The sequence below is a fragment of the Penicillium oxalicum genome, chromosome VI (genome assembly GCF_001723175.1).
Source record: "Penicillium oxalicum strain HP7-1 chromosome VI, whole genome shotgun sequence".
NCBI classification, from domain to species: domain Eukaryota; kingdom Fungi; phylum Ascomycota; class Eurotiomycetes; order Eurotiales; family Aspergillaceae; genus Penicillium; species Penicillium oxalicum.
Window position 1 is genome coordinate 3,421,610 of NC_064655.1, and position 15,874 is coordinate 3,437,483.

General features: G+C 52.2%; 4 protein-coding genes across 4 annotated transcripts; 2 read left to right on the plus strand and 2 right to left on the minus strand.

Moving 5' to 3' along the window:
- Window positions 1-1,457: 1,457 nt before the first annotated feature.
- On the plus strand, window positions 1,458-4,607 carry POX_f08407 (Histidine protein kinase NIK1; the record flags this gene model as incomplete). The annotated part of the gene is made up of 2 exons (XM_050117182.1): window positions 1,458-3,037; window positions 3,104-4,607. The coding sequence occupies 2 exons, from the start codon at window positions 1,458-1,460 to the stop codon at window positions 4,605-4,607; spliced, it is 3,084 nt and encodes a 1,027-aa protein (XP_049967321.1).
- A 3,042-nt stretch (window positions 4,608-7,649) lies between these two features.
- On the minus strand, window positions 7,650-11,701 carry POX_f08408 (uncharacterized protein; the record flags this gene model as incomplete). Its single annotated transcript, XM_050117183.1, has 9 exons — window positions 7,650-8,065; window positions 8,147-8,250; window positions 8,322-8,818; window positions 8,895-9,524; window positions 9,581-9,589; window positions 9,663-9,831; window positions 9,900-10,130; window positions 10,188-11,558; window positions 11,622-11,701. 9 exons carry the CDS (start codon window positions 11,699-11,701, stop codon window positions 7,650-7,652), a joined length of 3,507 nt encoding a protein of 1,168 aa, XP_049967322.1.
- A 602-nt stretch (window positions 11,702-12,303) lies between these two features.
- On the minus strand, window positions 12,304-13,634 carry POX_f08409 (uncharacterized protein; the record flags this gene model as incomplete). The annotated part of the gene is made up of 2 exons (XM_050117184.1): window positions 12,304-13,424; window positions 13,508-13,634. The coding sequence occupies 2 exons, from the start codon at window positions 13,632-13,634 to the stop codon at window positions 12,304-12,306; spliced, it is 1,248 nt and encodes a 415-aa protein (XP_049967323.1).
- Window positions 13,635-14,124: 490 nt separating this feature from the next.
- On the plus strand, window positions 14,125-15,825 carry POX_f08410 (uncharacterized protein; the record flags this gene model as incomplete). Its single annotated transcript, XM_050117185.1, has 2 exons — window positions 14,125-14,541; window positions 14,608-15,825. The coding sequence occupies 2 exons, from the start codon at window positions 14,125-14,127 to the stop codon at window positions 15,823-15,825; spliced, it is 1,635 nt and encodes a 544-aa protein (XP_049967324.1).
- Between the last annotated feature and the right edge of the window lie 49 nt (window positions 15,826-15,874).

Here is a 15,874-nt window from a genome sequence, read left to right on the forward strand (position 1 = left end):
TCATTCATATAGGACCGGACGGCCGACAAAAGCCTCCTCGATCATTCCGCATGACCGGGCGCTGCTCACCCTGTCAAGACTCAAGATTCTCGCGCTCATATTTCTGGCGTGGGTTTCCAGCCTTTTGGCTTGGACTGGCCTTGGGAGCGCCCGCGGTAGGCTGTCAGCTGACCCGGTCATTGGCTGGCTGCGTCGGTTCTGGCGTCCGCTCTTTGCTGGATTCGCCCGTTCTGGACGGACCAAGGGGGGAGTCGATACGAGTCTGGACTCCCGACCTCGGTCACGCTGTCAAATGCAGAGACGGTACCACCAAGTCAGACAATGCAGACCGCGACCATGCAGAGTATTTGGCATGTGCAGCATAGGGGCATTGGGACGACTTGTCATTGCACGGTGCCGATGTGCAGTAGTAGACCGGAGTGCGCGCCCGTCAGCAGGTGAAGGCCTGCTGGTCTAGGTCCAGGTTCTGGTCGCCATCATGAGCATCTTCTCCTGTCTCGCAGTACATGGCAGTCAGTAGTGAGTACCAACCTTACTGAGTATTGCTCGGCGAATACTACATGACAGTCGGGGCCGCCGCGGTCGCTGGCAAAGTATCGTATGGTACGCACTCAGGCCTCACTCCGCAGGAGTCCTGACTCGGTAGTACTGAGTAACTTCGTACGAGTCCCTGGATTCCACACTGTCCTCAGAAGTATTTGTCTACGGGCTATTTCTTCCGGCCACTGGAACGAGACTCCCCATGAACCCCCCGACCTGGTCCCCATCCACTTCGTTCCATACCCAGGCAGCCCTTGACCCCGGACCCGAAACTGTTTTAGACTCTCAATCCGACCCATCGCCACACGTCTGGTTTGGGTGTAGCCTGATGCCAAAAACTTGAAAGTGTCAGACTAACTTTGAGCGCCACAATTTTGGCACCCGGGGTCTTTCTTTTGACGTTTCTACCCCTCTGGCCTGTTGGATCCGACTTCAATCCCGATAATTCTCTTTTGCACCGGACGTTGAACCTCTAGGGAATGTATACACGAGTACACAACATCCAAGTGCTGTGCTGCCGCACCTCTCCTCCGCTGTCTATCCGGTCGGAAGAACACGTCTGACCAATTATGTGAGTCGGCTTTCTTGGAGGAAACGAATCGGGGTTCGAAATGGCGAGGCCGGGGCAAGATGGAGATGATCTGCTCCATCGCAAAGGCCTCTCTCGATGAGGATCCGATCGGGTCGAACAGGCCGGCCACCTCGGTGAAGTTCATTCCACTGACTCTTGAGTTGCTTGCCAGCGCGATCCAAGGAGCGCAATAGCCCCAGACAATCTAGGTGCAGCGAGGAGGACCCAACGCGCGCAGAACCGGTGTCTTCTCTGCAGAAGCTTGGCAGACCCTGTCTAAAGTATCTCCACGGCCTCAATCCTAGTGAGAAACTAAAAGCTGGTCTGCGGGGGATAAGCTTCCGAAATGGCGGTTGCGTTGGCCCAACTGCCGCGCCCGGCGCTAGTGAGCGATTCCGATCTGCAGCAGGCTCGTGCCGCTTTGCAGCATCAAGATTGCCCCGAAATATCGGTACCACGCGAATTCATCTCGCTCATCGTGGAAGAACTCATCTACCGGCGTGAGTCGCACTCGGAGATTGCTGAAATCGAACACGAGTGCTCTTCTTTGCGCCAGGAACTCCGCAAGCACATCCACATCAATGAAGCCTTTCAAAAAGAGCTCCGCGAGATCGGCGAGATCATCACCCAGGTGGCTCATGGCGACTTGTCACAGCGCGCGCGGCTACATCCGCTCGAGATGTCCCCAGACATTGCGACATTCAAACAAACCATCAATACGATGATGGACCAATTGCAGGTCTTCAGCCAGGAGGTGTCCAAGGTGGCACGGGAGGTGGGAACTGAAGGCGTCCTGGGGGGACAGGCTAACATTGAGGGAATTCAAGGAATTTGGCAGGAATTGACCGTCAATGTAAACGCAATGGCCAACAATCTCACCACCCAAGTCCGCGACATCACCACCGTTACTACTGCCGTGGCCAAGGGCGATCTGACCCGCAAGGTGCAAGCAGATTGCAAGGGTGAAATCTTGCTTCTGAAGAATATCATCAACGGGATGGTCGACCAGCTACGAGAATTTGCCTTTGAGGTGAGCCGCGTGGCGAGAGAGGTGGGATCGGATGGCACGTTGGGCGGCCAGGCCGTGGTGCACGGCGTGGAAGGGACATGGAAGAATTTGACCGAAAATGTTAATTGCATGGCGTCCAATCTGACTCAACAAGTTCGAGAAATCGCCAAAGTGACGACCGCCGTGGCCCGCGGCGATCTGACTATGAAAGTGACTGCCGACGTGAAGGGAGAAATCCTGGATCTCAAGCTCACAATCAATGCGATGGTGGATCGATTGAATCGATTTGCGTTCGAAGTCAGCCGCGTAGCTAGAGAGGTCGGCACAGACGGCACGCTAGGCGGCCAGGCTCAAGTTGAGAACGTCGAAGGTCGCTGGCGTGATCTCACCGACAACGTGAATACCATGGCGCAAAACCTCACACAGCAAGTACGGCAGATCTCGAACGTCACGCAGGCGATTGCGCGTGGAGATCTGAGCACCAAGATCGAGGTTCATGCGCAGGGGGAAATTTTGACTCTGAAAGAAACCATCAACCGCATGGTCGATGGCCTGAGTCAGTTCGCGAGAGAGGTCAAGATCGTGGCCCGGGACGTCGGTGTGAGGGGTAAACTTGGTGGCCAGGCGAAGCTTGAGGGATCCTATGGCATCTGGCGCTCGATCAGTGAAGATGTCAATATTATGGCCGACAATCTCACCTCACAAGTGCGCGCCTTCGGAGAGATTACAGAGGCGGCTATGAGCGGCGATTTCACCAAATTGATCACCGTTTCCGCCTCTGGTGAAATGGATGACCTGAAACAGAAAATCAACAAGATGATTTGGAGCCTGCGCGACAGCATCCAGCGCAACACGGCTGCCCGCGAAGCCGCCGAATTAGCCAATCGCAGTAAATCGGAGTTTTTGGCGAACATGAGGTATTTACAAAGATCCCCAGCCTTTTGTCCCTTTTCGAACCGTGGAATCGCTTACCAGTGAGTTAGTCACGAAATCCGCACCCCTATGAATGGGATTATCGGCCTCTCGAGTCTGGCACTCGACACCGATGACCTCCCCGCACCAGTACGCGAAACGCTAGACATGGTTCACAATCTCGCCAATTCCCTCCTGACCATTATCGATGATATTCTCGACATCTCCAAGATCGAGGCAAACCATCTGATGATTGAGAAGATGCCGTTCAGCCTAGGATCTACGGTGTTTGGAGTTCTGAAGGCGCTGGCTGTGGAGACCAATGAAAAGGCCTTGACCCTCTCTTACTCCACCGATGGCAACGTGCCCGATTTCCTCATCGGAGATGCATATCGACTACGACAGGTCATGCTTAACCTGGTGGGCAATGCGATCAAATTCACGGATCATGGTGAAATTCGCGTCACCATCAAGCGTGCCGAGACCAATGTGTGCCTGGAAGAGGATGAGACGATGTTTGAATTCTCAGTTTCGGACCCTGGAATTGGTATTGAGGAAAGCAAGCTGGGTCTGATCTTCGACAAATTTCAACAAGCCGATGGCAGTATGACAAGAAAGTATGGGGGCACCGGTCTGGGTCTGGCAATTTCCAAACGCCTGGTCTGTCTGATGGGCGGAGGAATCTGGGTCACTTCGCGCGTTGGCCAGGGAAGCAAGTTCTCATTCACGTCTCGTGCCAAATTGGCCCAGGCACCGGCAGGATTTGCTGAGCAGCTGGCGCCATACCGTGGTCGCCGAGTCCTGCTTGTGGACAACGGAAACTGGAAAGACTGCCCTGTGTCGTCCATGCTGAGAGACTTTGGTCTAGAAGCTGTTGTTGTGCACGAGAACGAGCTCGTGTCCACACAACGTCGGAAGGACCTCGGTGGGTCCTTTGATGCCATGCTCGTGCCTAGCATAGAAGCAGCCGCTAAACTTCGTGCCGACTCGACTCTATCACTTAATCCCTTGGTCATCGCAGCCCCCAGCGTCTCCCTCCTTCTGAAATCCGCAGGCGAGTTGGGTATTTCCTCCTACGCGACCACCAAAGCTGGTACTCGCCCAATTGACTTTTGGAGTGGCATTCTCCCTGCTCTGGGAAATCGCAGAAACCGCATTTCCGAGGGCATCACACGATCCCTCGCCATTCTTCTTGCCGAGGATAATGACGTGAACCAGAAAGTCGCTGTTCGTATCCTGCAAAAATGCAATCACAACGTCACTGTGGTTGAGAACGGTCTCCAGGCCGTCAAAGAGGCACAGCAGCACCGTTACGACGTCATTCTGATGGATGTGTCCATGCCGGTCATGGGCGGATTCGAAGCGACGGTCAAGATCCGACAACATGAGAAATTGAATTGCCTTCCGCGGACACCGATTGTGGCACTGACTGCGCATGCAATGCTCGGCGATCGTGACAAGTGCATCCAGGCCGGCATGGATGATTATCTATCCAAACCCTTGAACTCCAATATGATGATGCAAACGATTCTGAAGTGCTCTGCGATGAATCTTGTCTCTGCCGTCGAGTCCTGAAAATATTTCTGGTTTTCTTTTGACTCGCACTCGTGCTGACCATATGCGACTCAATCTTTGATTGAGAATCAGATCTACGCACTCTATGATCCCTACTATGGCGTTGCAGCGTCATTCTTATTTTGCCCAATCGAACCTTGTTTGTGGGGTTACTTGGTGACATTGTTGTATTTGCATTCTCTCTGCAAACCCTCCATCACAGTCGACCAGTACACGAGGTCGTCCGAACCAGCGATCGCAGAAAGTCGCCGCACATAGACGGTGTTCAATGCGTCAATGCACTTCTTATGGACCTTATCAACTGCGGTACTGTCCAAAAGGCTTTCTGTAATGCTTTTTTTTTGGAAAAATTAGAAAAAAAAAGTGCAAAAATTTTCAACCACCAGGATCCACGTGTGTTCACACACCATACTAAACATGACTAAACTATTAGACGAGCCAAATCGAAACAGTGCCGCTGAGTCTGACTGTCCCCCTGGGCCAGAGTCGTGTGCTTAGCAGAATTATAGTATGAAGCACCGCCCAAATTGATAAGCGTGTCGGCCATGCAGAACCTTGGCATCATTCTTTGAACTCTCCTCTTGGGAAGCTAAGCATATAGATTTTTTGAAGATAACAAACTTGATCATAGGCCGCATCTCGTTCTGATGTTAGCCCAATAATGGCGGGTTGGAGAATGGGGGGAGAATGGCATACAATGTCCTTGATGTAGGCCAACCCGCCACGCAATCACATTCCTTTTCGTCCTTTGGGTTAGCTTTCCAACACCAACCGCGACGTAGCATGACTGAGAGAGAAAACAGCTGCATGGTGAGTCGTCAATCAAGCATGTTGCGTTTCCGCACCCGGTGACTACTGCTGTCCCGTCATACAATAAGAATGGCTGTCTTATGTGCCAAGCAATTCGGAAAGCTCCATGTCCAATCAGAGCATCTGGTGCAAACTCTAACTTGACGGACAGTATGGAATGGTAATTTTCAAGCCGTCAAGATGACGGTGAAATGGCCGACATGAGATGGAAATTTCCAAATAATGTGCAGACGGCGGACGGAGTGTATTATGGGTGAGCCTCGATACTTTTAGCTCTATGGAAGTCTTATATTTGGCAAATATGGACAATAACACAAAGCTCAATCTACCTTTAGACCTATGTGTTTCGCAGCTGGACGTTAGCCAAGATGGAGACCTGAGCAAGGTTGTACATCCGTGGGAGATGATTTGATCTTGGCGAGCTTAGCCCTTCAACCCGCCATGAATAAATGCAAAGAAACAGCAGGATTTGATTAGAGCTTCAGCTTTTAGTATTCGCCATGCCCCTTTCTGTGACAGAAATATGGATGAGGTTTTTAAAATGTGGTAACAGCGTTTCGGAGTGAGTCATCGCGCGCGTGCTATGCAAACGAGTCCTTCTAGCGAAGGCGGGGGAGGGCTCTACTCAATTTTTGTGTCCGTTTTCTGTCCGTGCAGTACCACTTTATCAACAACAGCTTTTGTTCAAACTTGCGGTCAACGCAGCAAGACGGCCGGATCTGTAAGAATGGATTTGTGGGTTGATATTGCGAGAGTTGCAATGTAAAAGGCAGCTGCAATACTTGACGTGACTCACGATGATAATCATCAATAGATACTAGATTGAGGGAAATGGGATAGAAATATTCTGAGAATGGCTATACAGGTTGAGGTTAAGTCTTTTAATTCCAGCACTTTCTTTCCGCGATTTCGCACCATATTGACGCTCAGTCTGTACGCAAAGACGTCTATAGTAGGCTTGATGATTTGCAGTAGAGAGAATGTTGATCAAGCGATCATTCAGTGAGCTTTTTGGAAAATCGTGAATTCCACATGAGGAGCTGCTTGCGAAATCTGATCTTTGAATGATCACAGTCTGAATCTTTCTGTAATGGAACTGAATAGGTGCCATGGATTTGGGTGGATGCCACTCGATGAGACGTTGATGTAGACCTGAGTCCATAGGTATTGTTTTGAAGGTTTGTTTGCGAGTGCAAACATGGACAGCCACTCTTCTCAGGACTTCCTCCTCTTTCTTTACCTAGAATGGAAATCGATAGAATGGATGGATGCCTGGACACTAGCAAACATCTGCCTCTGGGGAGGGTATAACAACCTCGCTGTCACCCTGTCCCCAACTTCCCTCCCTTCTCTCCCACCCATCGCCATCCACCAACAACCATCTTCTGTCATCTCGGTCCTGTCCCCCGTGCTAGTGTTGTGTTCTGGCAGCCGTAGGGCACTTTCATTGCCGTTCAGTTCCTTCCCTTTGCAACCGTCATGACTCCCCCGAGGACCTCCGCATACGGGCTTATAAGGACAATCCATATCACTCGACTCTTTATGGATTCCTTATTGGCAAACAGTGGGCTTATCTAGGGGGCTCTTTTCTTTCGTTTTTGTTTTGCTGCCTTTTGCTTTGCTGCTCTTCTGTTCTTTTCACTTGAGCACATCGTGCTTGAGTTTTGGCTTTTCTCACCTTCCCCTTCTGTGTTCAATGATGAAAAAGCCAATCCACATCGTCAACGCATACCCATCGATGTCCGTCATAGGCGTCTGATCTGATGCTGGAGACATTGGAGATCATCGGCACTTCTGAAGAACCAGAATTCCCCCTGCACCCATTCTTCCTCGATCGTCTTGTTTTCTTCATTTGACCGTTTATTCTGTTCTCACAGATAGCATATCCTGGACTTGAAATGAAAATCGGTGGTTCCGTTACTTTCTTGTTTTCTCGACTATAGACATGCGTGTAAATCTCTCTACCAATGTGGTAACTATCAACAACACGCGTGGATCATCCATATCAACGTAGGCTAGTCGGTCAGAAGTAAACAAACCCGCTAGTACCATCCGCCATTGAACCACCATAACTCACCCCATCCCGTAACAAGATCTTATCAGATGATGCCCACTTTCCAAGTCTTAACCCAAATTCAACAGCCTTAACTGTAATCTCGTCTCCCGCGCCCACTGTCCACGCCTCTCGTCTCCAGATCAAGACCCGCCCGTCAACCCAAAACATGAAGCTCTTCACACATGACTGGAGACCCCCTCGCTGACTCGTCGTAACTTCTCAGAAAACTCCGCTCCCCATCCATTCGCAGCAGACATGGACTTGACCCGTTTCCTTTGCCGCCGTTCCAGCTCCTCGATTGGAGATCGATCTACTTGTCGACGCTGCCAAAAGTCATCCACAATCTGCATCCGGCGGTTGTTATACCCGAGGTACTGGTCGAAACGTTTCCGCATCGTCGAGTCTTCTGCAGGCAGCACAGTGGGAAGTTTTCCCTTGACGGATTCCCAATGCAGCAGCATCTTGACTGGGCTGGAGACAAAGTCTGCCAGGAGTCCTCGGCCGATCTTATTGGATTTGGCGACCATCTGTCGGAGACTCTCGTTGAATGCGAGAAGGAGAGCAATGGCGATGATGGCAAAGGAAGCCGGGGCTTGACACAAGACACGCTATCAGGATTGACCCCATAAAAGCGGACGTGGATGTCTCATTGGAGTGAGAGTGAGATACGTACCGCCAATTTCAAACATTTCAGCCAGGCTCAGATTCTCCGGCGTACCGCTCCATTCACGGGCATTAATACCAAACAGAGACGTGAAGAAGGAGAGTGGCAGAAATCTGGACCGGTCAGTACATGTGTTGTTCTCCTTTCCCTTGATGCCTTCGGCGGGATTGACAAAGCCACTTACATGACCGTGAAGATCGTAAAGATCATCAAGGAGCGGGATTGATTCTGCGTCTCTTCCGCCTCCCAGCGAGCCATCTTTGCCTCATCGACGTTGGCTTGCTTTTGCTTCAAATCCAGCAAGGTCTCCACCGCCTTCTGTGCCAAATGGCTATTCTCTTTCATTTCACCAATCTGCGTCCGATACTCGTCAATCCGCATCTGTGCGGCGTCAAGAAAGACCTTTCCACAACCATCTTGGTCAAAGTACTTGATCATACTTTTGATGACCGTGTCCTGTTGGTCCAAAAGCTTGAGGATAGTCGCGAGTTCATCTTCAATGTCGCGCAGCTCAAGGAGAACGGACAGGTCGTCGCGGTTGCGCCGCGCAGTACGGCGATCTCTAGCATCGCGCTCTGCGGCTGTCATATTCTTGCCCTGTGCATTCCGGTCAAAATCGGCAGGACCCTGGACGAACCCCTGGTTACGAAAGCGTTTGAATGATTTGGTCACGGATTCAGTCTAGAAGAACAGGCAAGTCAGTCTCTCCTCGGTGACCTCCGAGTTCTCACACGTGGTAGAAAAGATGGCGACGCACAAGTATACTGATTGACTCCTCGAAGATGCGCAAGACTTGCAGGTCCCGGTGCAAAGTCCTGTCTAAAAGCACGGTCGTAGCGTGCAGCATGATCAAGGCAGCCAGGTCCCCCGCCGTCTCAAATCGACGAGCCAAATCTCCATTCAGTTCATTATAGATACTGCTGTGTAGGTTGGATTGCTCGAACAACTTACCCTCTGAGGTCGTCGCCTCCTGATTCGGGAAGAACGTTACGATTGTCTTTTGATCCACGATCCAGAGCCAAAGCTGATCAACCATCAATACATTACCGTCCATGAATTGAGCCGGCTCAGTACCCTCGGGGTCGTCGCTGGTTGCGTCCAGGTATTCGCGCAGCTGGTCGTCGATACGGGCGGGCTTTCGGGTCCGTTTCCACAGCATCTGGTCGTCATCACGAGCAACAGTAGACCGCAGGTTGGGATAGCCAAACTGATCTAATGTGCGTCTGAAGTGAATTGGCGGCTCACATCCCAGATACTGCCATATGAGTTTCGATTCGAGACTGGACTTGTCAATGCGGAATGGCACCGGTCTCGATCGACCTTGGTGTAGTCGATCTTCGACGACCTTACGTCGCTGGATCAGGTTCCGATACGTGTCCCAGTGAAGCTAACGGCGATTAGTCAAGTCATCATCAGATTTTAGACCAGAGAAGCCAGCCTTACATAGGGTGTCTGTCACTGGGATTAGCGTTCATGACTTCTGATCATGTGAGTGTCTATCTGACCACAACCGGCGAGAGCTTACATATAGCGCAAGTTGCGGGTCTTCTTCATTTCTTTCTCTTGCTCCATAGGAGACATCCATCTGTCGCGAATGAATGCACTTGGGTCGCACGAAACGGGCATGGGGCTCATTGTGTCGAGCTCGATTGAGATTTAAATACCAATTCTCATCGTTGATGAATTTACGAAGACTGGTTCAAAGTCGGGCCCTTGGCTCAGTCACAGAAGCTATATCTCAAACAGTTATAAGGCACCTTACAAGGTAGGTTCCCCGCGATCTTCGCACGCCCGCCGGATGACCTGTGATACCCATGCAGTGTTCGTGTAGGGAACATGGATCCACAACAGCTTCTCGGTGCCAGGATCGGGTCTATCAAATCTTGGCAGCGACCGAGGGACATCTGCTTGCTCCGCTTCGAGAGTTATGCGATCTCTCGTCGAAGACGGAATTTTCAAGAAGTCTGATTCTTGCGTTAATGAGTCCGAGGTTCTGCCGAGTGAGGTCAGCCATGAGAAGATTCATGCGGAGTAGATTCGGGAACTGTACGAGGTAGGTCTAGAACTAGTTGCTCGTGAGCTTTCTCCAGATGCTTTACGTTTTGGACCCCTGAGACGGGCGATATTCAGTGCTCGTGGAATTGCCCCTCTGCCTTGTCGCACCATTGTAGCCAGGGAGCTCTCACTGACTTGGGTGTCCAGAGGTCCATCCGTGGATGCCTTGGTGATGTGTATGATCGGAGAGTGAAAATGAGGATCCAAAATGCTTTGGTCACTTTGGCTGTGCTCCAAAGGAGGTCTTACTGGTTGATTCTCATTGTGTTTCTGATCATCCTCGTCATCAACATGAGACCCTTTGTGCTCTTCCTCAATTGAACTTTCATCATGTATGGGTCTCTGTACGACTTCGCGGGGAATGACTCGACTACCAACACTGCTCAGCGACGAGTCATCCATAGTTCCGGGACGAAACCGTTCAAGACGCTCCCGGAGACAAGCCGAGGGACCCGAGTCTAGGTACTCTTTGAGTGAAACTTGAGCGGTCCACATCTTGAGAGGGCTCTCGTCGCTCACGCCCAAGGCTATGTCCTCAAAAAACCCATTGATCTGGACCGCTACTTCATCCTCGACATGCAGATGGTAGTCAAAACGCGTGGAGAGCTCAACAGCAGTCTCCACTGCAGCTTTCAGATCGTTCATAAAGGTCTCAAGGGCTTGATCCTGTCCTTCGAAACAGGCTATTCCAGCGTGGTCTGTTCCCACGGGGATCTCGATTTCATGCTCAATGACGAGAAGGCCAGATCGGATGGAACAAATAGGAGCGTGAAACTCGATAAAGTTGTTCGAGTACAGGTCTTGCACTTGCATTGTGGAGTCCACAGTCTCAAGAAAAGACCAGACTTTCATGTCCGCCGAGAGAGCCTTGAACTGGTTGGAAAGATGCCAGAGTCGTTCATCCCGAGGGCGAAATTGTTCCCGGAGCGACGGGGGCAGTTCCTGCTCCAGACAAAGCAACCGACGAATGCTTTTTTGATATTCATCCGAGGACAGATAAGTCGATCCTTGGTGAGGAGTCGCGAAGAAGGCGGTTCCATGACAGCTCGTCAAGATCGCCTGGGTCGGCTCGGTTCGCGATGCTAAAGCAAGACAGGCCTTGACAACGAGGCCACCTGTGCTATGACAGAGAAAGAAGATCGGTCGCTGATCGATTTCATGGCGGCGTTCATGCATGAGGAGGTTCAGCAGTCGCTGGCCTAGCGCCTCGATGCTATCTCGCTCAGAGATCTGGCCGTAACTATACAGTAGCACGCGGGCTCGGGGTATGCGCTTGAGCAGCTCGGACTCCAACCATGGTAACTGAGCGCCTTGGGGAGTCCAACAACTCCGGGGATGGGCCCCGATGGATGGAATTGCAACAATACTGATGCGTGGGAGTAGGTCAGTTCACCCGCTTGTAAAACACGGGGAAAGGAAATGTACGCACTCGATGTTCGTCTGCTCCACTGGTTGGATGCACTCGAAAAACGCCGGCCGGGCCCGGTTAATCTGCGACGAAAGAGGCATACTTCACCAAACAAGCTGCTGAACCTACCATGCCTACCGAGTTTCTGCAAATGCAAGTGTAACTGTCCGTGCCTGGCCGGGAACGTCATCTTAAAATGAACACCGACGGGCGGAGTCATTGCAGCCTCAAAATGTGATCATCTGCCCGCGCCTCGGCGTGCAGCCCGCTAATCCTAATTCTAACGGCGCGTGCGGATAGCGCGAGTCAAAGCCCAGAGGCCCGGGTGTCTGATCTGAATGAGGAATGGGGGCGAGAAATGGGTGCGCTGGGGGATGATGACTGTCAGCTGGTTTAAGTTCGTGTATGGGATTAATTTCGTTCACAAACGATCATATATGTACAGCTGGTCGAAATGCTATTCAAGGACACAAATCCGCTCCAGACAGGGTTCAGGAGAGACAGAAGACACAGAGAGAACCAAAAATCATAATGCAAAACTTGCTCTATGTTTCGGTAATGCAGGGATCATAACACAATCAGTATGGCGATAAATAATACACCGGAAGGAGTTGGGATGGGGCGATCAATGACACGATCGCATGCAACGTGGTGGTACATCGACAGAATCGAAGAGAAGAAAAAGAAAAAGAGAAGAGGAATATTAAGAGTTTTCAGAATGCCGGCGCTCGTTGACATCTCGTGCCATGCGCTTGCCCAGCTCATAAGTGGAGATCATGATGGCGCAAGCTGGAGCAACTTTCAGACAACGCGCTCCCCAGCCCTTGAACAAGCCGGCCATGCCTTCTTCTCGAAGGATGTGCATGAGAAATTTTGGAAGAGAGAGCTGTTCGGGTATCACGGATTTGGCGACCTGGGGGGCTCGCGGGGTATTATTTGAGGCGCCACCATTATCCAGATGCCGGTAGACCTGCTGTCGCGTCTTTCCCACGTCGAAAGGTGTGGTGACGAGAGCCGCTAAAGATCCAGAAGAAGCACCGGCGATGAAGCTCTCAAAGAAGGCGGTTGTAGTCGAGGGTGCTTCTTTCTCGGAATCTGAGCGATGCGGTCTGTCGTGCCTCGCTCGCTTCAGGCTTTCTTTGACTTTCTCGTACCCCCACCAGTAAAGGCCAGAGAATGGAACATCACGCCACATGGTGAGCCCCAGACCTCGCCAAAGAGACGTGTATCCGCTCACTTGCGTCATTTGGTATAGCCCTTCAAGAGTAGCTTTAAAATGCCCGGCACCATGACCAGGTGTGGCCTGTAACCTCGTTCTAAACATTTCGACCGGACTCGTGGCGGCCGCTGCTGCAGTGCGAGCGATTGCACCGGCCACAAACGGCGCATATACATCTGGGACATTTTTTCTGATGGGGCTCCGTTCATCCGTCCGCAGCCAGTCATAGCCAGCAAAGTAGATGATGTTAGCTGGAATGCCCATCATGAGTGTTGGACTTAGGCCGCGCCATAATGTCCAAACCCCCTCATTGCGGGCGATCTTTCGGAGCCCATCAAAGGTCGAAGTGAAGGTTCTTCGCTGCGTCTCTTCCACGGCGCAATCAATCGCCGGGTGTGCGGGAGTCCTAAGAATACCGTCTGAAGCCCCGAACAGGCACATTTCTGCGTTGTTTCCCACCCAGAACACCTCACGGCAGCAAGCCGTGATGCCGAGATTTGGAGGGACATTCTTTAATGAAGCCGTGGTATGTGTCTTGTACGGTATGGCTGTCGCCGACTGTGATTGTGATTGAAGTCGTACCCGTACAACATCGAGAGGAGTGACTGTGGCGATTTCCTGATCAGTACATCATCGGCAAACATACGGTACTGGCGACATCGCATGCAGCAGAGCAACAACCACATACCAAGGAGACCTGTCAAGATATTCCCTGCGGTCGCAGAGACCATACGCTGGCCGAGAGTAATATCATCATTCGGGGGCGGTGTCACAGTAGGAGTTGGGACTGCCCCCGTCGAAGCTGTGGACGTCATTGGCAAGATTTCTTCACGCGCGGGAGTCCATGGCGGTAAGGAAGTGAAAATGCTCAGTGTGAAGTGATCCCAATGAAGAATAGCATGGGCCGCACAGTCTATAGCGATTTGGCCAGCAATGCACAAGGGTCAAGAACGAGGCTGTCGGGGATCGGATGTGGTAAGGTGGTTGTGGAAGAGCGCAATGAAGGAGCGATGCGTCACCAGGAAGATTTTCGGTGTTTGACGGGTGGCGGCGGGCGGAGATAAGCGTCCTATTTCTCCAAGCCGATCGTAGTTCTTCGGCAGTTTTACTAAAAGGCCTTTCAACAAGTAAATCTTCTAACACGAGTCAATGGCGACTTGGACTGTAAATGCATAGCCACAGTCACTCAAAAACTTCTCTCTCAGCCGCCGGAATCGCCCTGAACTGCCTGTTTCTTACCTGGGTAGGCTTATCTGATCCTCCGATCTCCGATCCCGCACACGTCTCGGGCGTACTCTCCCCACCATGGAGGACAACGCCGAACTCGAGTCCTTTCGCCGCCAGTGGCGTGAAGAGGTTGCTCGACGGACCAAGTCTACGGCTTCTGGTACGCCCTCCGATGCTTCACGCTCTGTCGCGGCGCCAGGAGCGCCCACGACCTCCATACATGCAAGCAAAAAGCCGCCACGTCGTGCGACCACCGCTCCCAGGGATCTGGCTGAACAAGGTCCTCTGCCCGATGCCTTCGACACAGACGGCCTGGCTCGGCAGGTCGGGGATTTACGAGTGACAGAGACACATGAGGAAGCAGAGGAAGATGGGTTCACCCGCCGGGCGCAACAGGAACCCGAGTCGGCCCTTGAACACTTCGAACGAGCAGTCGAGAAGGAAGCCGCCGGCAATCTGGGTGACAGTCTTCAACATTACCGCAAGGCTTATCGAGTAAGTGCACCAGTGGTCACTGGCTGGAAATAGTGGCCTGGAAGGGTGTGCTGACCGGCAAACTAGCTGGACGCTGGGGTGGACAAGGCCTTCCGCAACAAACATTACTCCCATGTTTGGAAGAAGCCCGCGCAACCCGCGCCAGCTGATCCCGCATCTTCAGTACCTGCGGCGCCGGCAGCTCCTCCAGAAGTCGAAGTTCTTCCCACTCCTGAATTGATTCAATCGTTCGCCCATCTTCCTGTTCCGCAGGCGGAACCGCTCATCGAGGGAGACGCCCCCCCGCCGTGTCCCATCGCTCACGTTCCGTCCGAAGTGCTCGTTGAGATTCTTCGACATGTTGCACTACGAGATCCAGCCGCTTTTGCTCGTATGGCGTTGGTCTGCAAGAGGTTCGCGTATCACTTTGCCCATGAGCAACATATTTGGAAGCACCTGTGCCAACGGCCACAGTTTGGGTTTCAAGGCATGCATTATACCTTCGCGTGCGATGATGTCGGTCGTCCCGTCTACACGCTAGACGAAGTCGAGCGATACACCCCCTTCCCAGCCGACGCACCAGTCACGATCCCTAGCCCGTTATCTTCCTGGAGTCAGGTCTTCCAGTGCTATCCTCGTGTTCGATTCACAGGCATCTACATCAGCACGGTCAACTACTCTCGGCCTGGGGAGGTCTCGTCATTCCAGAATGTGTCCTGGAACAGCCCGATTCACATTGTGACCTATTATCGCTATCTCCGATTCTATCCCGATGGATCCGTGGTGTCCCTGCTGACCACGACAGAGCCTGTAGATGTTGTACCCCATATTAGCAAAGAGAACGTGATGGCTGCACGTCCCGCAACACACAAGTCGCACCAGCGGCATGCCTCCGACCAGGGTTATCCACATTCTGGGGCTGCAGAGCCTGTTCCGCCCGTGGCCATGAACGCTTTGAAACATGGTCTTCGCGGACGCTGGCGTCTCGTCTCGCCCCTGGACTTTACCGACGACGCTGAGGATTACAATTCGCCTCCCTCAGCGACCAGCAAGTCGCCCTCGTTTGATCCACGTGATCTCATTGTAGAGACTGAGGGCGTGGATCCCAAGTACCGATATACGATGCACCTCTCGCTCCGATCGTCCTCGGTCACCAAGGCTCATCCAAACCCACCTCGGAACACCAAACTCGCGTGGCGTGGCTTTTGGAGCTACAACAAGATGACCGACGATTGGGGCGAGTTTGGACTTCGGAACGACCGAGCGTACGTGTTTCGACGAGTTCGTGGCTGGGGCTTGGAATAAGCATGGAGATGAAAGGCTTTGTAGATGACTTGACCTTGATCCATCGTGG